Raw genomic sequence first — 26,077 nt, forward strand, 5'->3', positions numbered from 1 at the left:
TTAAAGGTAGCTCCACGGAGAGCGCATTGCAGTAGTCCAAGCGGGAGATAACTAGAGCATGCACCCACCCCCTGTCCTCCAAAAACAGTACTTCTGTCTTGTCAGGATTCAATCTCAATCTGTTAGCTGCCATCCATCCTCCAACCGCTTCCAGGCACTCACATAGGACCTTCACTGCCTTCAATGGTTCTGATTTGAAAGAGAGGTAGAGCTGGGTATCATCCGCATACTGATGAACACCCAGCCCAAACCCCCTGATGTTGTCTCCCAGCGGCTGCATATAGATGTTAAAAAGCATGGGGGAGAGGACAGAGCCCTGACGCACCCCACAAGTGAGAGCCCAGGGGTCTGAACACTCATCCCCCCCCACCACTTTCTGAACACGGCCCAGTAGGAAGGAACGGAACCACTGTATGACAGTCCCCCCAGCTCCCAACCCCTCTAGACGGTCCAGAAGGATGTTATAGTTGATTGTATCAAAAGCCGCTGAGAGATCCAGCAGAACTAGGAAACAGCTCTCACCTTTGTCCCTAGCCCGCCGGAGATCATCGGCCAGTGCGACCAAGGCAGTTTCAGTCCCATGATGAGGCCTGAATCCTGACTGGAAGGGATCCAAATGGTCCGCTTCTTCCAGGCGTGCCTGGAATTGTTCAGCAACCACTCGCTCAATCACCTTGCCCAAGAATGGAAGATTTGAGACTGGGCGATAGTTGGCCATATTGGCCACATCTAAATATGGTTTTTTAAGAAGCAGTTTAAAAACTGCCTCTTTCAGCAGGTGTGGGAAGGCTCCCTCACAGAGAGTAGCATTCACCACCCCGCAAAGTCCATCGCCCAGCCCTTCCCGGCTAGCTTTTATTAGCCAGGATGGGCAAGGATCAAGGAGACAGGTGGTTGGTTTCACTCTTCCAAGCAGTCTGTCCACATCTTCGGAGGTAACAGATTGAAATTGATCCCACGCAATTTGACTAGACAGGACTCTAGCACTCCCTTGCCCCGGCCCTGCTCCCACGGTGGAGTCTACCTCTTCCCGAATCTGAGCGACTTTATCTGCAAAAAACTTTGCAAAAGTATTGCAGGAGATATTGGGGTCCCTACCAGGCCCCGATGACAAAGGTGGTTCGGATAGATTGCGAACCACCTGGAACAGTCTCCTGCTGCTGTTTTCTGCAGATGCGATAGAAACGGTGAAGAAGGTCCTATTCGCCGTCGCCATTGCCACTTGGTAGGCTCGAAGTTGAGCTCTAGCCCGTGTTCGGTCTGATTCAGAATGAGTTTTCAGCCACCGGCGCTCTAGAATCATAGAATCATAGAATCATAGAATCATAGAGTTGGAAGAGACCACAAGGGCCATCCAGTCCAACCCCCTGCCAAGCAGGAAACACCATCAAAGCATTCCTGACAGATGGCTGTCAAGCCTCTGCTTAAAGACCTCCAAAGAAGGAGACTCCACCACACTCCTTGGCAGCAAATTCCACTGCCGAACAGCTCTCACTGTCAGGAAGTTCTTCCTAATGTTTAGGTGGAATTTTCTTTCTTGTAGTTTGAATCCGTTGCTCCGTGTCCGCTTCTCTGGACACGGAGCTCTGGACACGGAGCTCTGGACATCCGTTGCTCCGTGTCCGCGTCTCAGCGACTGTTTCATCACCCTCAGCTCCAGGGAAAACCACGGGGCTGTCTGGGCTCCATGGGAAAACCACGGGGCTGTCTGGGCTCCATGCAATCGGAGAGGGCGTTTCAGAGCCAGACAGTCAATAGCGCTGGTTAACTCCGCATTCCAGCGGGCCACCAGGGAATCAGTTGAAAGGCCATCAACATGGGATAAAACATCCCCTACCACTCTCTGGAAGCCAATTGGATCCATTAAGTAGCGGGGGCGGACCATCCGAATCGGTCCCACCTCCCTGCAGAGGGGAAGGGTTGCGGAGAAGTCCAGTTGCACCAGAAAGTGATCTGACCATGGCACTTCTTTTGTTTCGCTTTTACTTAATGTCAGATCACCAACATCCATAGAGGTAAACACCAGGTCCAAGTCATGTCCGCGGCTATGAGTTGGGCCAGACTTATTCAGGGACAGCCCCATGGAGGCCATGCTTTCCACGAAGTCCCGAGCAGCCCCTTGTAAGGTCGTGTCGGCATGGATGTTAAAATCCCCTAAGACAACCAAGCTAGGTGTCTCCAGGAGCACATCCGACACGACCTGAAGCAGCTCGGGCAGGGAATCCTTGGTGCAGCGGGGAGGTCGGTACACCAAAAGGAATCTTGTACTGCCCCTATTACCCAACTTCCAGAACATGCACTCAGAAAACTCGGCCTAACCAATAGGACGCCTGGTGCAAACTAATGACTTCGTAAAAAACACTGCAAACCCCCCCCCCCCGCTCAGATGGCCTGGGTTGCTGTGCGTAAGAGAAACCTGGTGGACAAGCAGCGGCAAGGAGAAGCCCATCTGCTTCATCCAACCAGGTCTCTGTCACACATGCCAGGTCAAATCCTCCCTCCACAATCAGGTCGTGAATGGCAGTGGTCTTGTAGATCATTGACCTGGCATTGCACAGCAGCACCTTCAGGTCATGTGGGTATCCCTTGCTGATTCCAGTATCCATCCTGTCAGGACCAGACCCGGAGGCAGGGATAGTCCTCAAACAACGTAGATGTGGCAGGATCATTAGGTGGGAGTGATCATGCTCTTCTGGAGTTTATTGTTCAGAGGAAAGGAGCAACCAAGCATACTAAGACTCAAATCCTAGACTTTAAGAAAGCCGACTTCAGAAAACTTAGGGAAATGCTGGGTGAGATCCCATGGACAGAAATACTAAAAGGGAAGGGAGTTCATGATGGTTGGGAGTTTGTTAAAAGGGAGATATTAAAAGCACAACTTCAGGCAATACCAATGAGACGGAAACATGGAAGGTGCCTAAAGAAGCCAGGGTGGCTATCTAAAGAACTTTTAACTGAGTTAAGATTTAAAATGGAATGTACAAAAAAATGGAAAAGGGGGGAAATCACCAGAGAGGAATTCAAACATATAGCCAGAACGTGTAGAGACAAAGTCAGAAAAGCTAAAGCACAGAATGAACTCAGGCTCGCCAGAGAGGTTAAAAGCAACAAAAAGGGCTTTTATGGGTATGTCCGTAGCAAAAGGAAGAACAAGGAAACAGTGGGGTCACTTAGAGGAGAAGATGGTGAAATGCAAACAGGGGACAGAGAAAGGGCAGAACTCCTCAATGCCTTCTTTGCCTCAGTCTTCTCCAAAAAAGAAAACAATGCCCGACCTGAAGAATATGGCGCAGATGATTCAGCAGGGGAAACACAGCCCAGAATAAGTAAGGAGGTAGTACAAGAATACTTGGCTAGTTTAGATGTATTCAAGTCTCCAGGGCCAGATGAACTACATCCAAGAGTATTAAAATAACTGACAGAGGTGATTTCAGAACCACTGACAATAATCTTTGAAAATTCCTGGAGAACAGGCGAAGTTCCATCAGACTGGAGGAGGGCAAATGTTGTCCCTATCTTCAAAAAGGGGGAAAGAGAGGACCCAAACAATTACCGCCCAGTCAGCCTGACATCAATACCAGGAAAGATTCTAGAGCAGATCATTAAGCAAACAGTCTGTGAGCACCTAGAAAGAAACTCTGTGATCACTAAAAGTCAGCATGGGTTTCTGAAAAATAAGTCATGTCAGACTAATCTGATCTCATTTTTTGACAGAATTACAAGCCTGGTAGATGAAGGGAACGCTGTGGATGTAGCCTATCTTGATTTCAGCAAGGCCTTTGACAAGGTGTCCCATGATATTCTTGTAAAGAAGCTGGTAAAATGCGGGCTAGACAATGCTACCATTCAGTGGATTTGTAACTGGCTGACTGACCGAACCCAAAGGGTGCTCATCAATGGCTCCTCCTCATCCTGGAGAGTAGTGACTAGTGGGGTGCCACAGGGTTCTGTCTTGGGCCCAGTCTTATTCAACATCTTTATCAATGACTTGGATGATGGGCTTGAGGGCATCCTGAGCAAGTTTGCAGACGACACCAAATTGGGAGCGGTGGCTAATACCCCAGAGGACAGGATCACACCTCAAAATGACCTTAACAGATTAGACAACTGGCCCAAAGCAAACAAGATGAATTTTAACAAGGAGAAATGTAAGGTACTACACTTGGGCAGAAAAAATGAAAGGCACAAATACAGGATGGGTGACACCTGGCTTGAGAGCAGTACATGTGAAAAGGATCTAGGAGTCTTGGTAGACCACAAACTTGACATGAGTCAGCAGTGTGATGCAGCAGCTAAAAAAGCCAATGCAATTCTGGGCTGCATCAATAGGAGTATAGCATCTAGATCTAGGGAAGTAATAGTACCACTGTATTCTGCTCTGGTCAGACCTCACCTGGAGTACTGTGTCCAGTTCTGGGCACCACAGTTCAAGAAGGATACTGACAAACTGGAACGTGTCCAGAGGAGGGCAACCAAAATGGTCAAAGGCCTGGAAACGATGCCTTATGAGGAACGGCTTAGGGAGCTGGGTATGTTTAGCCTGGAGAAGAGAAGGTTAAGGGGTGATATGATAGCCATGTTCAAATATATGAAAGGATGTCATAGAGGAGGGAGAAAGATTGTTTTCTGCTGCTCCAGAGAAGTGGACACGGAGCAATGGATTCAAACTACAAGAAAGAAGATTCCACCTAAACATTAGGAAGAACTTCCTGACATTAAGAGCTGTTCGGCAGTGGAATTTGCTACCAAGGAGTGTGGTGGAGTCTCCTTCTTTGGAGGTCTTTAAGCAGAGGCTTGACAGGCATATGCCAAGAATGCTTTGATGGTGTTTCCTGCTTGGCAGGGGGTTGGACTGGATGACCCTTGTGGTTTTTTCTAACTCTATGATTCTATAATTCTATGAACGACTGAGCCTGCCTCCTCGGTAATGACATGGTCTGGTCTTGGCATAACTCCTCCTCCTACCCATGATCACTGCGATCGCTTGTCCCAGTGCATTCCCCCCCCCCCCCCCGTGGAACCTGCCCCAGCCATTTTGTTGGCTGGGACCCCCTCCTGGGCAGCCCTGACCCCCTCCCCTTAAAAACACAATAAAACCTCTGTAAGAAAAACAGGAAAAAACAGAACAAAAGAAAAACACAAAAAACACAATAAAACCAAGAACAGTAAAAATGACAAATATACCAAAATTTAACAAATCCCTCCCACCTACTACCCCAAAGAAAATAAAAAATATAAAAAATTATTGAAAAAGCGTTTTAAAAAGAACTCTGTGCTGTTTTAAGTTCCCCTGGGCAGCACCAGCAGCAGAGCAGCGGCAGCAGTCCTTATGAGGTGGAGGGAGTCAGGGACAGGGCTTGTGGGCACTCACGGCAAGAAGAAGAAGAGTCCTGGGCAGCCCCCCTCTCTCTGCCCCCCCTCCCTCTGCCCTCCTCCCTCCACCCCCCAGTCTCCCCTTTGCCCAGAGGCCCCCCTGGCAGGCTCACCCTTCTTGCCAAATCTCTCCCAAGCGCCCCCACCTCTCCATCCGGAGGGGCCTCGCCAGATGAGCAAGGAGGGGGGAGAGGGGGGAGACCGGGGGTCTCTATCCAGACGCAGATCTGGCTCGCCCACCCGCCCCGTTTCCTCTGTCGGGAGCGCGCATCCGGCGGAGGGAGAAAGCCGCTTGCTCCCTCGGCTGGCCGACGCGCGCTCTCCCTGGGGGGGAGTTGAGGGGCGGGCCAGAGGGGCGTCAAACGCGGCGGCCCCCCTAGGGGCGGGGCGCCGCGCCGCAGCGTCGTGACCTCACGACGCACGGGCGTGACGCCCGCCTCTGGCCCGCCGCTTTTGACGCCCCATGGGCTCTCCCTCCCTGCGGTGCGCGCTTTCCCAGGACGGAGTCGAGGGGCGGGGCCAGCGAGGAGCGTCCCCAGGGAGAGTGACGTCACGGGTGTCAAAGCGGCTAGTAACGCCCCTGACCACCTGGGAGAGGAGACTAGGCTTCCATGATGATGATGACGTACGCTCTGCAAAGTAGACTGGCCTTCTGCACATTTCGCTGGGCGGAGGCAGATCCGTGGCGGCGGCTCAGTTCCTTTGCATGCAGAAGAAGGAGCTACTTTCAGTTGCCGGCAGGGAAGGAGACGCCCCTCCCTGGAGAAGACTCGGGGGGGGGGGGCGGTGTATGTGAAGCTTGCACAGCTGGACAACTCTCTGCTCGGGCCTCCCCCCTCTCCCACCCTCATTTCGACAGGGCTGCTCTTGTTCGTAGCTCTATTGGCAGACGCATTCGGAAAGGAAGCCGAAGCACTTCGGGAATGTCCAAGCCGAAGGGGAGGGGGAGGGGGAGGGGAGGAGCCCCTCCCTCCGAGGGGGCGCGTCCTTGGAGAGCCCCCAGGAAAGGAAATCGGAATAGAATAGCGGACGAGGGAAGCGGAGGGCCAGAGAGGACAAAGAGGTAATGCTGGAGGGCGGGGAAGGGGGAGAAAGAAAGGGGGCAGAGACCCCCCCCCCAAGAACAACTCCCTTCCTGGGCGATATCTGCACAGGCCCCGAACCATGCGATCCGGCTGCAGAGGAGGAGGAAAAGGAGGTGCTCAATATATCTATATATTAGGGGGGCGGGGAGGGAGAGAAGGATGCGCTTTTCCTCCCCCTGAATCTGCATCTCTAGGGGAGGAATCAAAGCCATCTTGGAGAAAGAGAGAGGGACTTGGGGGCTGCCTGCCTTGACTTCTCCCTTTTGCCTAGGAATTTCCTTCGAGTCGACCAGGGAGAGATACCTGAGCAGGAGGCCTGATCCACCCACCCTCTCCTCCCTTGAAGCTCAGGCCTTGCCCTGCCAGAAGTCCCAGGTCAGCTGCTGCATGGGGCGCTGGGGGCTGTTATAGGGAGTCTAACCATGGGGGGAAAGAGGAAAGGGAGGAAGCCCCCTTTATTCTTTCCGCCCTTTGAGGCTTCTGTCTTGGCAACTACAGTCTCACCCACATGCCTGTGTTTCTCTGGAGAAGCATCGAAAGTGTTCCTACCCAGAGATACCTGTGTCCAACTCCTTCTCTCCATTCCACCAGGTTTCCATGATTGTCACTATTTCAGATCTCTTAAATCTGTGGGATTTAAGGGATTGGGAAGATTGTTAAATGGGTGGGGGTCCCCCCCTACCAGCCTGTGTAATTATTACTAAAATTGTTTTTATGTATTTACTTATTGAATCTGTTAGTTGCTTTCTCTTGCCCAGGGCAGCCCAAAGTGACTTACAACAAGTTGTTGTTGTTATGATTTTCCACTGTGACACTCCAAGGCTGTTCTCAGGGCCTGCTCCACGGTGAGGGAGACTGAGGCAGCCCCCTCAGGAAGCAGATGCAGAGAGGGGCAAGGAAGCAGATGCAGAGAGGGGCAAGGAGGGGACTGAGCTGAGTGCCATTTGGCCTGCCCTGATCTAACCCTCTATCCCAGGGGTCAGCAAACTTTTTCAGCAGGAGGCCGGTCCACTGTCCCTCAGACCTTGTGGGGGGCCGGACTATATTTTTTTGGGGGGGGGAATGAACAAATTTATATGCCCTACAAATAACCCAGACATGCATCCTATATAATAAAGTCCAAATGTCTCTGCGTCCAAGTTTTCCCGTGTGTCCCTGGGTTACTGCGCATGGGCCCCAGGGACACAGGGATTGGACAGCAGAGACTGGACGCACACACGCACGCTCTCTCCCCCCCACCTACCGTTTCCCTGCGGCTGCCAACCGCCGCTCCTGGCTGGACTGAGCGTTGGCGGGGGGGGGAGCGCGCATGTGTGTGCATCCAGCAAGGACAGGTCTCCTTCCTGTCACCTCCCGTTTGAGCTGGTAGTGGCGCTCCTGCTGACGGGCCAGCCGGTCACCCCCGCCGAAGCCTCCCAGTCCCCGGGCTCCGGCTCCTGCTGCTGCGGCTCCGGCGGCCAGGCTTTCCCCGTCATCGTCGTAGGCGAAGCCCGCGACGAAGCGCACCATGGCTGAGGGAGGTGGCTAGGCCCAGGCGCCGGACTCCGCCTTCCCCTCGCGCGCTCGACGGAGAAGCCCGTGAGAGGAGCGGCGAGGCCACGGCCTTCCCTCCCTCTCTGCGCTCAGCTGCGGGGCATGACGGGATAGCGAGTTTGTTTACTTGCGTTCCTGGCGCGCCCCGCGGCAGAGCGCAGAGAGAGAGAGAGAGAGGGAAGGCTGCGGCCCCGCTGCTCCTCTCACATATCCTCTAGCGCCCGTTTTCTAAACGGGCTGAACAACACTAGTTTTAAATAAAAGGACACATTGTACTAATGTAAAAACATGCTGATTCCCGGACCCTCCGCGGGCCGGATTTAGAAGGTGATTGGGCCGCATCCGGCCCCCGGGCCTTAGTTTGGGAACCCCTGATCTATCCTCTCATCCAGTGGAAGGTGCTGTCCCATTGCCAGTGTCCTAGACACAATGCAGTAGCCTCAGGAAGTCAGTGGTGCAGGATTATTTGGGAATGTGTGCAGTTGGACTATATTAGGAAGATCTTGGAGATCGTGGAGGAAGGAGGAAATGAAATACAGATGCAAGGGAGATATTCAGCATTTTCAGAAGAGGGGGGAGAAGGGGAAAGTGTGTCCCACTGGATAAGGCTCCCATAATCCCTGGCCATGGACCATCCTTGCTTGGGCAGATGGTACTTTGTGTCCAAAATGGGACTCGGGTGGCACTGTGGGTTAAATCGCTGAGCCTAGGGCTTGCCAATCAGAAACAGAATAAGAATAAAAATAAGAATTTATTATTTATACCCCACCCATCTGGCTGAGTCTCCCTTGCCACTCTGGGCGGCTCCCAATTGAATATTAAAACAATACAGCAATAAATATTAAAAACTTTCCTAAACAGGGCCACCTTCAGATGTCTTTTAAAATTAAGATGGCTGCTTATTTCCTTGACATCTGATGGAAGGGTGTTCCACAGGGTGGGTGCCGCAACCAAGAAGGCCCTCTACCTGGTTCCCTGTAACCTCACTTCTTGCAAAGAGGGAACTGCCAGAAGGCCCTCGGCGGTGTATCTCAGTGTCCAAGCTGAACGGTGGGGGTGGAGACGCACCTTCAGGTATACAGGACCGAGGCCGTATAGGGCTTTAAAGGTCAAAACCAACACTTTGAATTGTGCTCGGAAACGTACTGGGAGCCAATGTACTGTTGGTCTTTCAAGACCGGTGTTATGTGGTCTCGGCGGCCGCTCCCAGTCACCAGTCTAGCTGCCGCATTCTGGATTAGCTGCAGTTTCCAGGTCATCTTCAAAGGTAGCCCCATGTAGAGTGCATTCCAGTAATAAAAGCGGGAGATAACTAGAGCATGCACAACTCTGGCTAGACAGTCTGCAGGCAGGTAGGGTCTCAGCCTGCGTACCAGATGGAGCTGGTAGACAGCTGCCCTTGACACAGAATTAACCTGCACCTCCATGGACAGCTGTGAGTCCAAAATGATACCCAGGCTGCGCACCTGGTCCTTCAGGGGCACAGTTACCCCATTCAGGACCAGGCAGTCCCCAACACCCGCCCGCCCCCTGTCCCCCGAAAACAGTACTTCTGTCTTGTCAGGATTCAACCTCAAACCTCAATCCGTGGTTTGAATCCCCGCAGCAGGGTGAGCTCCCGTTGCTTGGGCCCTGCAAAACACATCAAAGTGCAAGAAGATAAATAGGTACCGCTCTGGCGTGTCATAGGTTCGCCATGACTGCTCTATCCTCTCATCTAGTGGAAGGTGCTGTCCCATTGCCAGTGTCCTAGACACAATGCAGCAACCTCGGGAAGTCAGTGGTGCAGGATTATTTGGGAATGTGTGCAGTTGGACTGTATCAGGAAGATGTTGGAGACCATGGAAGAAGGAGGAAATGAAATACAGATATTCAGCGTTTTCAGAAGAGGGGGAAGATGGTGAAAGTGCGTCCCTCCAGATGAGATTCCTATCATCCCTGGCCATGGGCCATCCCTGCTTGGGCAGCTGGTGTTTTGTGTCCAACCACATCTGGGGGGCCAGAGATGCCTCACCTCAGCACAGAAGGTTTCTCTAGGGCTCAGTGTTCCTTGGGAGTTGGTGGAACTGGATCTTAAAGGTTCTTGATACATTTTTTTCAGGGATTATGATTGGTATCTAGACCCTAACACTATAACCCCCCCCCAAAAAAAATTTCTAGTAGCACCTTAGAGACCAACTAAGGTGCTACTAGAAGATTTTTTTAAAAAATTTGTTTCAACTATGGCAGCCCAACGACTACCTGCCTATATCTAGAACTATAAATCCACGGTGTCCACACTCAGCAGTGTAGCAACCCCTGCCAGCCCCTGGGGAAGAGCTTTTTCAAAGAAATTGTTCACCCCCAAAGCTGCTTGCTTAGGAACATACAGTGTGTCCATCAACCTGCAGCGCGAGAGCTGCCTCCCCCCCCCCCCATCCCATCATCTTCTGCTTCTGCCCACACTAAAGTCAAGCGGTTACGGAGAAAAGTGGAACCTGGATTTTCACGATTTTTACATTTTTATATATATAGATAATTTGGGTGGGCATTTTATTTTTATTTTTTTAATATATTTTTATTGAGGTTTTTTAACAGGCACAAAAATCCAAAAAGAAAAAAGAAAAGAAAAAAGGTGTCACAGTGGCCGGAGTGGACTACTTCAGAGTAACGACGCTACGCAGCTCTGCATTTTATTCTTTTATTGGTGCTGCGTATTTACAGTGCTCAAGTCATTGCTATTTACACGGAGCGATGTTGTCAGTCGGTTTCAGAACCTCCTAATGGCTTTTGGCGCGTCTTTCTCCAACACAAAAGCTTTGGCAGACCCATCCTCTTGCCCCTCCTCTTCCTGCGTAATTCTGGAGTTGGGGGGATGGGTCTTCCCCCCTTACTTGCCCCTTCCTGTCCCACCTGGGACCCTGGCTCCTCTACCTTGCCTGAGCCTCGGACACGACTTCCTGCTTCCCCACTGGAATCGGAACTCTCCCTGCTTTCCCCTTTGCTCGGGGACGGGCTTGAACTCAGGAGGGGAGGGACTTCGCGATATCCCCTGTCCCTCACATCCACCCCCCTCCCAAGCTCTCCTTCACCCCTCCCCAGGCCCCCCCCATGTGTCGGTGACGACTGGAAGCCTAAAAACTCGGTGCTCTCCGAGCCCGTTGGTGTGAACACCTCCCCCCAGTCCTGCGAGCCCCCCCCTTCCGCCTGGGAGGACGGGAATCCCAAAAAGTCCGTGGCGTCAGAGCTGGTGGGGGTAAAAATGTTTTGCCAATCTGCTCCTTCCTCTGACTGGGTGGATCTTGGCGACACCCATACCTCATCCTCCGGTTCCTCAAACTCCGCTTCCCAGCGCCATGGTGAGCTGTTCTCCCGTGCCTCCTCCTCCTCCCCCTCCCTTTCCATGTGCCAGGGCTTGGGTCTGTGGGGAAAGAGGGCGTGAAATTCTTCCACCAAGAATTCCTCCTGTATCTGAGTGGCGGGAACCCATTCATTCTGGGACGGTGGAGCATCCTCCCATGCCATGAGGTACTCCAGGCCCCCCACCCCCCACCTTGAATCCAGGATGGCCGTGGCCTCATTGAGTTGCTCCCTGCTTTCCCTCTCCCCCCCTCCCTCGGGGGTTTGTTCGCTGTCTCTGAGCCTGCTGCTTTCCCTGTACGGCGACAGCAGCGATCTATGAAACACTGGATGCACCCTCATGTCCTCTGGCAGTGCCAGCCTGTATGCCACCGGGTTGACCTGTTGCGTGACCGTGAAGGGGCCCAGCCATTTGGGTGCCAGCTTTTTGCACCTCCCTCTGGTGGGAAGGCCCTCCGAGGACAACCACACCTTGTCCCCCACCCTGATGACCTCCCCTTGTCGCCTGTGGCGATCTGCCCCCTTTTTGTACGCTTCCTTGGCCCTCTCCAAGTGTTCTCTGAGCTGCTGGTGCACCGTCTCCAGTTCCTCTGCCCAATCCTCAGCCTGTGGGCCCTCCTCCTCCTCCTCCCTCTCCCTCTCTGGGAAAGATCTGAGGTCGCGCCCGTAATTGGCCTTAAAGGGCGACACCCCTGTGGAGACGTGCACTGCATTGTTGTAGGCAAATTCTGCTAGTGGCAAGCGATCCACCCAGTCCGTTTGCCGCTGGCTGACGTAGCATCTCAGGTACTGCTGCAGAATGGCGTTGACCCTCTCCGCTTGTCCGTTGGTCTGCGGGTGTCTAGCCGTCGACAAGCTGACCTCCACCTGCAGGAGGTTCATGAGCCGCCGCCAGAACCTGGAAACAAATTGGCGGCCACGATCCGAAATAACCCTTAAAGGTAATCCATGCAGTCTGAAAATGTGATCAACAAACAGTTTGGCTGTCTCTTCTGCCGAGACTGCCCTGGCACACGGTATAAAGTGACACATTTTGGACATGAGGTCCACCACCACCAACACTGCAGTCTTACCCCTGGACGAAGGCAGATCTGTGATGAAGTCCATGGACACCACTTCCCACGGCCTGTGTGGTGTGGCTAAGGGCTCCAGCAACCCTGGTGGCGCTGCTCTGACCACCTTCGCCCGCTGGCAGGTGGTACAGCCCCTTACATAGTCTCGAACATCTTCCCTCACCCCTGGCCACCAGAAGTGTCTCATGACTAGGTGAGTGGTCTTGTCCCTTCCAAAATGCCCCGCTGTAGGGTTGTCGTGCATCTGCTTGAGGACCGTACGTCGAAGCTGGGTGGTGGGTAGGTACAGCGCACCCTTGTAGAAAAGCAGCCCTCTGCGTTCTGCAAAGTCTTTTGCCTGCTCCCTCCCCCCTCTCAGTTCTCTGAAGATGCGGTTGGCAAATTCATCCGCTGCCGTCAGTGCTGTGAGTTCTGCCTCGCTCACCACTGCTGCTCCGCAGGACCATGCCGACGGGGGGAAAATGTGCCTTGGGGCTGGTGGCGCCTCCTCCTCCATGTACTCTGGCTTGCGGGAGAGGGCATCCGCCCTGACATTCTGCTCTCCTGGGATGTAGTGTATGGAGAAGTTGAAGTTCGAGAAGAACTCCGCCCACCGTATCTGCCGCTGGTTGAGCACCCTGGCAGTTCTCCAGAACTCCAGGTTCTTGTGGTCTGTGCACACCTGGATGGGGTGCTTGGCGCCCACCAGGAAGTGTCTCCAGTGCTGGAACGCCGCGTGGATCGCAAGAAGTTCCCGATCAAAAACTGTGTAGTTTCGCTCGGGCTGGGTCAACTTCCTGGAGAAGAAGGCACAGGGTCTCCACTCTCTGTTGGCGTCCAGTTGCAACAAAATGGCGCCCACAGCCTTATCAGAAGCATCTGTTTCAATGCGTAGGGGCGCGTCCTGAACCACGTGGAACAGGTTCTGGTCTGAGGCGAACACCCTCTTGAGGCTTTCGAACGCTGCTTGCGCCTCTGGTGTCCACCTGAACTTCTGCTTGCCTCTCAGGCAGTCAGTGATGGGAGCCGTAACTCGAGAGAAGTTCTTGATGAACTTCCTGTAGAAGTTGGCAAAGCCTAGTAGGCGTTGGGCATCTTTGCGCGTCCTGGGGCTGTGCCAGTCCAGGATGGTCTGCACCTTGTCCTTGTCCATTGCCAGCCCCTTGTCTGACAGCTTGTAGCCCAGGAAGTCCACCTCCTTGGTGTGAAACTTGCACTTCTCCAGCTTCACATACAGGTGGTTCTCCTTCAGGCGCTGTAACACCTCCCTGACGTCCTTCACGTGCTGCACTGGGTCGTTGGAGTAAATAAGGATGTCATCCAGAAAGACCAAGCATTTCCTGAAGAGTAGGGACCCCAGGACGTGGTGCATGAAGGCCTGGAAGCATGCTGAGCCCCCTTGCAACCCGAAGGGCATCACCAGATATTCAAAAGAGCCCAGAGGCGTGAACATCGTGGTTTTCCACTCATCGCCTTCCCGGATCCTGATCAAGTTGTACGCCCCCCTCAGGTCTAGCTTGGTGAAAATCTTGCCTCTGCGTGCCGCTGTCAGGAGATCATCCACTCTGGGCATGGGGAAAGCCACTGGCTCTGTCACCGAATTCAGCCGTCTAAAATCCACCACAAGACGGCGCTGTTGCGTGTCTTTCTTGTCCACCCAGAAGACCGGGCTGCCCCCTGCTGCCTTGCTTTCTCTGATGAACCCCCGCTTGAGGTTCTTGTCGATAAAAGCGCGCAGATCCTCCAGTTCCTGGTCTGACATGGCGTACAGCTTGGCTGGGGGTATAGTTGCCCCAGGCACCAGGTTGATCTGGCAGTCAAAAGGCCTGTGTGGGGGCAGGTGGTCGGACTCCGCTTCACTGAAGACCTCCTGCAGGTCCCAGTATGGTTTGGGTATCGCCTCACCCCCTTTGACGTGCATGGTGGCCACCGTGGCTATCGGAGGCCCCTCCCCTGGTTGGTGCTGCATGCAATGTTCCAGGCAAAAGTCCGATCCAAAAGTGATGCATCTCTGATGCCAACTTATGGAGGGGTCGTGGCGCGCCAGCCAGCTCATGCCCAAAACGATTGGGGGGTCTGAGATGGTGGTGACGTTGAATGCCAGTGTCTCTGAGTGCCTTCCAACCGTCATTCTCATGGGGGGGGTTTGATGAGTGATGGCCCCTCCCAGCAGCTCTCTGCCGTCAATGGTTGCCACGTGCAGAGGAAAATCCAGCTGCAGAAGCTGGATCTGGTGCTCTTCTGCAAAGTTTCTCGAGAAGAAGTTGGCTGAGGCACCACTGTCAATTAGGGCGAGGACCGTCAATGGATAGCCATTTGGGAGCGTGAGCGTCACTTCTAGAACCACTCCTGCTCTGGGAGGGGTGGGCTGGCTCTGCTCCTCTCTGTGCGGGTGGGTGGGCTGGGGCTGTTGTCTGCTGACTGTGCCTGGCTGCCGCCCCTTGTCTCCTGCAGCCAGGCTTTCCCGTTTCCCTGCTGTGGTGCTGCGTCAGTGGGGGAGGGCACAACCGTTCCCGCCTTTCCTTGCCACTCCCTGCGATGTGGGCAGTCTCTGACGAGATGCTGGGGGGAGTTGCAGAGAAAGCAATTCCCACCCCTTCCCTCCTTGCGTCTTGGCGCCGCTGGGGTTTGAAAAGCCCGCGCGCGCGCGCGCTATCAATCTGCATGGGTTCCTGGTCCTGACTGGCCCCAGGCGTGGCTTGAAAGGGTTGTTGAGGGAGTGGCTTCTCCTGCGACCGTGGGAACCAAGCCCGCTTTGCGCGCGTTGCTTGCTTGTCGCTCCATCTGGATTCCTGCCTCACCCCCACCGCCAGAGCCGCTTTGCTCAGTTGATCCATATTACTGGGCTTTGGACCTCTCGAGAGCTCATCCTTCACCTCCTCATGCAACCCCAAGTAAAACGCCGCTTGCATTGGGGCAGACTCCAGATCCCACCCCAATCTGTGCACCAGCATGGTGAATTTCGCCCAATACGCGCGAACTGTCATATTTCCTTGGCGTAAATTATGAAGTTCCTCCTTAGTCTGGTCCATATGACTATCGGACGAATACATCGTTTTCAAACCTTCTAGAAATAGTTTGACATTCTTCATGCAAGGATTCCTTGTTGCAATTAACGGTCTTAGCCACTCCCTGGCCGCCCCTGTAAGGTGCTCCACAATAAACGCTACTCTGTGCTCATCATCAGGGAACTCATCGTGGTGCAGCTCAAGAGCATACACAATCTCAGTCTCAAAGCCCTGAAACTCCTTCGGGTCTCCATTGAACTTGCTTACTAGGGTCCCGGCTCTCCTTCCTGGCAGCACTTGGACTTGGGGTGCCCCTCCCGCCTTGTTTTTCTCTGCATCCAGCTTGTTTTGGAGGTCTACCGCCACCGCCCTTAAATGCTGCTCTTTTTCCTGGAGCTCTCTCACCTGTTCCGCAAGTTGTAGCCGGTCGTCCTGGACCTTCTTAGTCTCCTCTTTAGCTGCCTTCAATTCTCCCTGCGCCTGCAGCGACAGCTGTTGCAGTTCTAGCTGGGCTTGCTCAGCGATCTGCCGCCACTTCTCCGCCTCTGACACGCTCATCCCGGCAACTCCAAAGTAGCCCAAAAATGATTAGGAGGTTGCTGTCACAGTGGCCGGAGTGGACTACTTCAGAGTAACGACGCTACGCAGCTCTGCATTTTATTCTTTTATTGGTGCTGCGTATTTACAGTGCTCAAGTCATTGCTATTTACACGGAGCGATGTTGTCAGTCGGTTTCAGAACCTCCTAATGGCTTTTGGCGCGTCTTTCTCCAACACAAAAGCTTTGGCAGACCCATCCTCTTGCCCCTCCTCTTCCTGCGTAATTCTGGAGTTGGGGGGATGGGTCTTCCCCCCTTACTTGCCCCTTCCTGTCCCACCTGGGACCCTGGCTCCTCTACCTTGCCTGAGCCTCGGACACGACTTCCTGCTTCCCCACTGGAATCGGAACTCTCCCTGCTTTCCCCTTTGCTCGGGGACGGGCTTGAACTCAGGAGGGGAGGGACTTCGCGATATCCCCTGTCCCTCACAAAAGGTATAAAAAAAAAGCACAAAAAAAGAGAAAGAAAAAAAAGGCTTTCCCGTCCCTCCCTACCCGGGTCCATTTCATATCTTATCTTTACAGCTTTCATATTATACAAAATAATATATTTCTCACAATATCTTATTTTTTAACTATTTCTTTAAATTTCCCTTAGCCTCTAGTTTCCCCCTAAAAAGAAATACCCCTTCCTACTTTCGAATTCTAATATACCCCTTCTCTTATTTATCTCACTTCCCACCCCCTCCCCACCCCTGGTAGCAGTTTCCCTTATTCCCCGACCAGCATCCTTATACTATCCAAATTCAAACCTTTTATCCATCCATTTAATCTATTTATGCACCTTTCTTACCCCACACCCTCTCTTAACCATTCCAGACCACCCTGATCTTCCTTCCTCCCATTCTGTTGTTTTAACATTTCATCCAGTCTCTCGCTCTTGTCCTCATTTTCACTGTCCCCTATAGTTTCCAGTCTCTCTTCTGGCTTGCACCCCCTCTCTCTCACTGGGGGGGTACAAACCAAAATTTTCCCTCCTACGACATTTTGGCTGTCCTTTTCTGGGGTCTGGTCCCCCTCTCTCACAGAGCAGACCAAGTCCTCAGGTCTCTCTTGAGCATATTCTTCTGGTGTCAGGTGGTTATTCAACGTTTCCTCTCTCACAGGTTGCGTTGATTTCTCAGTCTGTTGCTCCTTATTCTCAATCTGTTGTGTTGATTTTCTTTCTTCTTCCAATTCCAGAACTTCCGTAGGAGGTAACTGTTGTTGGTCTTCCTCTGGGGACTGGAAAATTCTTTTGCCATAACGTATTTCTTCTGACATTTCTCGAATAAAATCCAGAATGTCCTGTAGACAAACTTCCTCTATTTGCGTCATGGTTATTTTGGCTGGCTGCCTTCTTTGTCGTCTCGTATTACCGTGGGAAATGTCTCTCAATCCACCAGAGGTGGTGCTGTATTACATAGGCTAATTTCTTTGTTTAATCCAAAATTATTCAAAAATCAGCTTCTTTTCAAATCAATTTCGATGTGGTATCTTTTTGGGTGGGCATTTTAATCTGGGATTCCCAGCAGTCAGGCTCCAGCTGCTTGCCTTCTGCATCTCCAGCTCTCTCCACGCAATGCAAGGCTGAGAGATGGAGGTCCAACCCCAAGAACATTCTGCTACCTGAGCACTCCTTCAGCCAACCACAAGCACCAAGCCTTGTCACTAGGCTTATATATGGGTCTCCCCAAATTGTCAGTATGCACCTCCAGAGGCAAAAGGGACTGTGCAGGTGATTAATTAAGATCTAGAGGTCAAAGGGGACAAAATGTGGCCCAAGGGGTGGAGGGTTATAGTGCGCAGTGCATCAGTTAGAATGGGATGCTTACGAAACCTCTGCAGATTCTCAAACGGGAGAAGCCATTTAGATGTCTGGAGTGTTTGACATATTTCTTTCAGAGTTCCCTCTTTCCTTCCCATCAATAAACTCAGATAATGGGAAATCAGTCTTAAATGCATGGAGTGTATGTGAAGTTCTGGTATTCGTATATAAAGTTGTATAGACAGGTCTTTAAAGAAATGAAGGTAATGTCTCACAAGTATAATAGAAGATATAAAGTAATGTTAGATAGGGAGGGGGAGAATCTGGAGTGTTGGGGTGAGTGATGACGGGCTGAGAGTCAGCTGATTTTCGGTCCTTGGTGGAGAGAGTTGGAAATGTTGGTGTTAGGAGTTGGGGTGGCAGTTTGGGAGCAGGGTTGGTGGGATTACAGCATCATAACTCCCATTGATGTAAGTGCAATAAAGGAACAATAAAAACACAAAAAGACTAAAAGCATCTTGTACATTCTGCTAATATCCAAACCCTCATACAGTGGAACCTCTACTTAGGAATTTAATCCGTTCCGAATGCACATTCGGTAGAAACATTTGTAAGTCGAAACGATGTTTCCCAGAGGAATGCATTGGAAACGGATTAATTCGTTCCAGGGCCTTTAAAAAAGGCACTTTGAAGGCAAGCAGGAGGCCTGCGAGGGGAAGCAAGTGTGGGGCAGCAGGAGGCCGGTTGAGCGGCGGTGGCGGCAAGGGCCTGATCCGGCCATAGGGCCGGATCAGCAGGAAGCGAGGTCGGCGGGAGGCTGGCAGCAGCGGTGACAAGGGCCCTATCCAGCCCTATGGCAGGTGGCGCGGCCGGTGGGAGGCCGGTGGCAGCGGTGAGGGCCCGATCCCATGGGTGTAGGCAGGGGGGGCAGGAGGGGGCAGCTGCCCCCCCTAGAAGCAAAAAAATTAATGTATTTTACAGACCATAACCAGCACTTTTCCCCTCCAAAAACTGAAGTGGAAAGGGCTTTGCTTTAGCAAGAGCAGCTAAGTCTCCGCTTGCTGGGGGGGGGGGGACACAGCAGTAACAAAAACACATCAAATAAATAAAGCAAAGTGGCTACCAGTAGTTAAGCAGTTAAGACAATGGAGCATATATCCCCAGGCAAGATTCGATAGCTGACCATTTCACCCTATTGTTCTTAAGTGGGAGCTGTTAATGAGCATTCAGGAGCATTAAAGAGTTCTATTGGCGATTTAATGAGGGTGCAGACTCAGGGGATTCAATTTGACTAAGGTGGCTCTGCAAGGCTAAAAAGAAGTGAATAAGAAAGGGGGGGCTGTAGCTTTGACAGACACAGTGATGTTTATAAAAAGCATTGGTGTTCCAGTCTGCCCCTCCTCCTGCATCTGTATACTGTAAATCAGGGGTGGCCACCTCCCAAGAGACTCTGATCTACTCAGAGTTTAAAACTGGGGGTGATCTACCCCCTTTTGGGGGGTTCAGGTCAAAGCTGTTGAGTTTTTTTTAAAGGAAGGGAAGCCCTGTTTTTTGGGGTTTAGGTCAAACTTGTTGAGCTTCTTTTAGGAGGGAGGGAGGTCCATTTTTGTTTAGGGCTTCAGGTCATAGTTCAACTTTTTTGAGGGAGGAGGAAAATTTTGGGTGAGCTTTTTTTAGGGGTGCCAGTGACCTACCAGTGATCTACCACAGACATCCAGTGATCTACTGGTAGATCACAATCTACCTGTTGGACGTGCCTGCTGTAAATCAAGCAGAGAGAAAGCTGCTTACAAGGCTCCTGTACATGCAGAGTTCCAGCATCCCAGCGTCACCCAGAGGCACCCACAAATATGAGTTATCCCTCTCTCTATTTCTTCCTTCCTTCCCTCCCTCTTCCATCTTTAATAAAATACGGGGGGGCAGATAAGCCCCACATAGAAAGCCCATCAACATGGGGGGATGACTCTTTCAAATACGGTATTTACCAGTAATTGGGGGGGGGGAGAGGGGCACCTAGGCCTCTAGGAGTTGGCTGCTATGCCTAGGAGTAGGGCAATTCAAGAAAGCAGAACGATGCATATGGTATGGTAATATATCAATAGAATCGTAGAATTGTAGTCGGAAGGGACCACAAGGGTCATCTAGTCCAACCCGCTGCAATGCAGGATTTTTTTCCTAAGGTGGGGCTTGAACCATGGTTGAAATATTATGCTGATATGCAGCAACGCCTCGGAGCCGTCGTGGCTGCGGCCATGCCTTGCCCCGCCCTCGCCCGCCCTTCCACCCCCTCTCGCCTGCCCGACCCTCCTGTCCTCTTGCTGCAGAGTTCCAGCATCACAGCGTCATCCAGAGACACCCACAAATATGAGTTATCTCTCTATTTCTTCCTTCCTTCCCTCCCTCTTCCATCCTTAATAAAATACGGGGGGGGGCAGATAAGCCCCACATAGAAAGCCCATCAACATGGGGGGATGACTCTTTCAAATACGGTATTTACCAGTAATTGGGGGGGGGCACCTAGGCCTCTAGGAGTTGGATGCTATGCCTAGGAGTAGGACAATTCAAGAAAGCAGAATGATGCATATGCTATGGTAATATATCAATAGAATCATAGAATTGTAGTCGGAAGGGACCACAAGGGTCATCTAGTCCAACCCCCTGCAATGCAGGATTTTTTCCTAAGGTGGGGCTTGAACCATGGTTGAAATATTATGCTGATATGCAGCAACGCCTCGGAGCCGTCGTGGCTGCGGCCGTGTCTTGCCTCGCCCTCGCCCGCCCTGCCACCCCCTCTCACCTGCCCGACCCTCCCGTCCTCTCCAGCCAAGCAGGGTAGCCGCCAACGCTACCAGCCCCAGAAGCACAAGGTGGCCGCTGCTGCCACCGCCACGATGTCATCAGGCCCGTTGGCCCTTTAGCCCCGCCCACTTTGTGGCCCCTCCCCTTCTGTGCCTTGGCCCCGCCCCTGAACAACCATGGCTTGCCCCCCCCTAGTTTTGATCCTGGCTACGCCCCTGCCCGATCCCATGAGGCGCAGAAGGCAGGCCTTGCAGTGGCAGCGCCAGGCGCGGGGCAGTGAGGGCCCGATCCCCCGAGGCCAGCCCTTGCAGTGGCGGAGGCGGCGGGGAGAGTGTGGTTGCGTGTGCCGCAGTGGTGGTCGCCGATCGTGGGCCTGACACCCCCCCCCCCCGAGGCCGGCCCTTGCAGCAGTGGAGGCGGCGGGGGAAAGCGTGATCGCGCGCACCGCAGCAGCAGCAGCAGCAGCGGCCGATCCTGGGGCCGATCCCGAGGCCAGCCCTTGCGCGCGCCGCAGCTGTGGCCGCCAATTGTGGGCCCGCTCCCCTGAGGCCAGCCCTTGAGGCGGCGGGGAGAGCGCGATCGTGTGCGCCGCAAGAGCGGAGGCGGCCGATCGCGGGCCCGATCCCCGCCCTTGCAGCAGCGGCGGGGAGCGTGTGATTGCGTGAGGCGGCAGGGAGAGCGCGATTGTGCGCGCCGCAGTGGTGGCCGCCGATCGCGGGCCCGATCCCCTGAGGCCGGCCCTTGCAGCGGCGGAGGCGGCCGATTGCGGGCCCGATCCCCGCCCTTGCAGTGGCGGCGGGGAGAGCACGATCGTGTAAGGCCGGCAGAGCAGCTGTGGTGGCGAGCGCGGGGCAGCATAAGTCAAATAAATTTGTAAGCGCACGGTCATTTCCCCCCTTCGTAAGTAGAAAAATTCGTATGTAGAGTCATTCGGAAGTCGAGGTACCACTGTATATTGTTTATGTTTTATAAATTGTGTCGCAACACCTCCTCATTCTTGGCTATGTGAAGGGGGAAGTGTTCAGATAAACATTATCTCTGGGGGCATCCGGAATAAAAGGGCTGTTTAGCGGCAGAACCAGGAAGGACTCGCCTCCTAGTTGCACATCTTGCATGAGGAGGGAAGGTGGCAGAGCAGAGAGTGGGCAGTGCCAGAGAGACCTCGATGCAGTGGGGAGGTGGCCTAAGTGTGTGTTCAATGCTTCACTTGAAGCTCATATCAAATAACCCCCAAGATAACACACATAGGGGAGAAACCCTATGGATGTCTATAGTGTGTGTTTGGCAGGTCCCAAACTTAAGGGTCAACTGTCTACAAATTCACAATCTGCCTGGAGGCAGGATCCACCTCATCCCTGTGATTGGGCCCACCCTGTCCTGACTCATGACCTATTCGGACCACCCCCCACCCAGGCAAGCCCCTACCTCCATTTGGCCAATCTGGAAAGCGGCCTAGTCTGCAAAGCCGAGCCAAGTACCAGTGTAGCCATCGCTAGAGTCGCTGTGTCGCGACCTCTCCTGTACTCTCAGCATGCACTTTCGTATGATTTGTGAGTACTGAAACATGGGGTTTATGGGATTTTACGTGGCCCAGGTGTGACATCTGTCTACGCAACCACACAATTGCAAGGGATAACACCATTTAGGGTTGTTGTAAGTCACTGTTCAAAGCTCCAAACTCCGGTCTACTTTGCAGGGCTGTTGTAACGGGGACACCCTACGCCATGGCCCTGCCTCCCCCATGTTGGGAAATGAGTGTGAAAATGACTGGATCCCCACCCACCCCCTCTCCTGGGAAGGGATTAAAAGAGATGAAGGGGGAATGTAACCTTCATGCCCCGGAGGACTTTTTGGGAGGTGGGGCAGGCGTCTCATTCCCTGCAGTTTCCGGGGATTGAACCTGGGAGATTATCAGGAAAGAAACAGGATAACGTCACCCATTCCTCCCCAAGGTCAGCGAGCTCCACTTCCTATGGAGGAAGGGAGGTTTGGAGGGGGGAGCCAAGGTTGGAGGGGGAGGGGCCGCCATCTACATTCCCAGAAGAGGAGCAAGTCTGCAGAGGAGGAGGAAAAAGAGGTGCAAAACTCTCTTTTTTTAGTGGGGGGAGATTTGGGGTTGTGGGGAGAGGGAGGAGGATGCCCTTTTCCTCCCCCCGAATCTGCAACAGGGCAGCTGGGAAGGGAGGGCAGACTTTTGGGCGGGGGGATGAAAGGAAGTAGGGGAGTGCTCCCCCTCCCCCTTCTTTCTGAAGATCAGTCGAGTGGGGGAGGGGCTGATTTAGGCCCTTTGGGATAAAGGAGCCCCTCCCCCATAGGGGGGCGCATCCTTGGAGAGCCCCCAGCCCTTATTATTGCAGGAAAGGAAATCGGAATAGAATAGCGAGCAAGGGAGGGGGAGCAGAGAGGACAAAGAGGTAGAGCTGCAGGGCCTTTCCTAAAAATTTGGAACAAGTGCTAATTCATGTATGTAATATTCCTTTGTTCTCTTCCTAGAAAACAAATAGGATTTCCTCCCCCCACCCCGTCGAAAGAACACAATGGAGAAGGCAGTCAGAACTCTGGGGGGCCCATGTCCAATGTGAATAACGAATAAACCACTAAAATGCATGGAGTGTGGCAAGAGAAAGAAGAATCAATTTGAAAGTATGGAGTGTGGGAAGAGCTTCAGTGACAGTGGAACACTAAGAAGACATAAACAGACGCACACAGGAGAGAAACCATTTAATTGCATGGAGTGTGGAAAAAGCTTCACTGACAGTGGAACACTTAGAAAACATCATCGGACTCACACGGGGGAGAAACCATTTAAATGCATGGAGTGTGGAAAGTGCTTCAGTAGGAGTGACAACCTGAATTTGCATCATCAGACTCACACAGGACAGAAACCATTTAAATGCATGGAGTGTGGAAAGTGCTTCACTGTTAGTGGAAAACTTAGAATTCATCAATGGACTCACACGGGGGAGAAACCATTTAAATGCATCGAGTGTGGAAAGTGCTTCAGTAGGAGTGACACCCTGAATTTGCATCATCAGACTCACACAGGAGAGAAACCATTTAAATGCATGGAGTGTGGAAAGAGCTTCAGTTGGACTGGAGACCTTAGAAAACATCAACGGACTCACACGGGGGAGAAACCATTTAAATGTATGGAGTGTGGAAAGAGCTTCAGTCAGAGTGGAGGCCTTAGGAAACATCAACGGACTCACACGAGAGAGAAACCATTTAAATGCATGGAGTGTGGAAAGAGCTTCAGTCAGAGTGGAGGCCTTAGGAAACATCAACGGACTCACACGAGAGAGAAACCATTTAAATGCATGGAGTGTGGAAAGAGCTTCAGTGAGAGTGGAGGCCTGAATTCACACCATCAAAATCACACAGGAGAGAAACCATTTAAATGTATGGAGTGTGGAAAGAGCTTCAGTCAGAGTGGAGGCCTTAGAAGTCATCAGCGAACTCACACAGGAGAGAAACCATTTAAATGTATGGAGTGTGGAAAGAGCTTCAGTGTGAGTGGAAACCTTAGAAGACATCAACGGACTCACATAGGGGAGAAACCATATAAATGCATGGAGTGTGGAAAGAGCTTCAGTCAGAGTGGACACCTTAGAGTTCATCAAAGGACTCACATGGGGGATAAACCATTTAAATGTATGGAGTGTGGAAAGAGCTTCAGTGAGAGTGGAAACCTTAGAGTTCATCAAAGGACTCACATGGGAGATAAACCATTTAAATGCATGGAGTGTGGAAAGAGCTTCAGTCAGAGTGGACACCTTAGAGTTCATCAAAGGACTCACATGGAGGATAAACCATTTAAATGCATGGAGTGTGGAAAGAGCTTCAGTGAGAGTGGAAACCTTAGAGTTCATCAAAGGACTCACATGGGGGATAAACCATTTAAATGCATGGAGTGTGGAAAGAGCTTCAGTCAGAGTGGACACCTTAGAGTTCATCAAAGGACTCACATGGGGGATAAACCATTTAAATGCATGGAGTGTGGAAAGAGCTTCAGTCAGAGTGGAAACCTTAGAGTTCATAAAAGGACTCACACGGGGGAGAAACCATTTAAATGCATGAAGTGTGGAAAGAGCTTCACTAGTAGCCGAAACCTTAGAATTCATCAACAGACTCACATGGGAAAGAAACCATTTAAATGCATGGAGTGTGGAAAGAGCTTCAGTCAGAGTGGGCTTCTTACAAAACATAAGCAGTTACATACAGGGGAGAAACCATATAAGTGCTAGGGAAATGGAGTGTTAAGAGGTGTAAGAGTGGAAACTCTCCAAGCCATCAATTAACTCAAAGAAGAGAAACGGTTTAAATAGAAGGAGTGTGGAATCTGATTTGGTTATTATGGAATGCTTTTGTCAACAAGGCATGGGTCATGAGAAGACATTGGGGAAAGGCTGCAGACATTCCTGCATTGTGCCTGGGGGATCGTTCCTCCCCCACAGTGGCCCGACATTTTGGTTATGGGCCCAGCATGCTTCCAGAAACTTTGTTTTCATTCCCAATTTTACATTCTTTGGATTCAAGCTGGGATGTGATTGCTAGCCAGTTAGCTGTTTTGCCTATGCAGCAGTTAAATGTGGCACACGTCACGGCAGTCATTCAAAATGAAGCCGACAGGCGGAGTACCGGGTTCATTGCTCAGGGGGAGTCAGCAGATACCTCACCCCAGACCGCACTAAGTGGAACTAGAGCTTTGAAGGCCGTGAAATGTTTCTCGTATGGACATCTTGGACACATGCAGGAGGAGAGCAGCAGAGGGAGGGGGAGAGGCCCGAAGCCCAAATCTTTCTAGGGTATCAGAAAGGAGCTTATTCAGTGCGAATGTCCGACACTGGTATAATTAGACTGACCAGAAATGTTGAGTACAATGCGAAGTGGGGGGACGGACAATGTGGAAATTTTCCAATGTTACCCTGTCACTGATGAAGAGTCTGAGGATGACTCTACCTCTACTAGTGAAGAAAGTGATAGTAGTGGAGATAGTGATTCTGAAAATTACACAAGAGTGCAAAGGCCTCTTTGAGACCATCTGAAGGGTCTGACCAGGAATTGGAGGAGCCACTGTTCTGTTAAGACCAGCAAGGCTGAACCTGGCGTAAATGCCAACTAGTACCAGTTGAACCCAGCAGAGTAAGCGCAGGCATAGTGGAAACTTATTGGCTGCAAGGCGAAGGCAAGTGGCATGGACACGGGAACTCACTGCCACTAGTACTGAGTAACTATATACAGCTTTATTTACAAATAAAAACAACAAACAGTACATAGATCAGCACTTCTCTCTCTATCTCTCTATACAACCTCCAACTCTCCACAACGTCAGACTACACCACCAAACTACACCACACTAAGCACACGGTGGCCTTAGTCTTTATGTATTTCTAAACCAGTCACCTGGCTGTTACTAGGCTTCTAGCACCAGGCAGAGTTGAGCCCTTGGAGATAGCTGACTCATACTTCTAATTGCTATGTGGCTAGCTGCACGTACACAGTAAGGCAAATTCTACAACATGTTCACCATAGGTACCCATTCTC

General features: G+C 52.0%; 1 protein-coding gene across 2 annotated transcripts in view; it reads left to right on the forward strand.

The window, feature by feature from the left end:
* The first annotated feature begins 5,987 nt into the window (after window positions 1-5,987).
* LOC118081223 (oocyte zinc finger protein XlCOF6-like) overlaps window positions 5,988-26,077 on the forward strand; it is a 33,353-nt gene continuing 13,263 nt past the window's right edge. The window contains exons 1-2 of one of the 2 annotated variants that reach the window (XR_004692073.2): window positions 5,988-6,571; window positions 6,730-6,833. Coding sequence is in view for 1 of the 2 variants with exons in the window: in XM_060271130.1 (XP_060127113.1) it covers window positions 23,140-24,712 (1,573 nt within the window). In the remaining variant the exon portion in view is untranslated. Of the gene's footprint in view, window positions 6,572-6,729; window positions 6,834-23,026; window positions 24,713-26,077 lie in introns of those variants that run through there. The other variant, XM_060271130.1, reaches the window with a different exon arrangement.

The sequence above is a fragment of the Zootoca vivipara genome, chromosome 2, assembly GCF_963506605.1.
Source record: "Zootoca vivipara chromosome 2, rZooViv1.1, whole genome shotgun sequence".
Classification (NCBI taxonomy): Eukaryota; Metazoa; Chordata; class Lepidosauria; order Squamata; family Lacertidae; genus Zootoca; species Zootoca vivipara.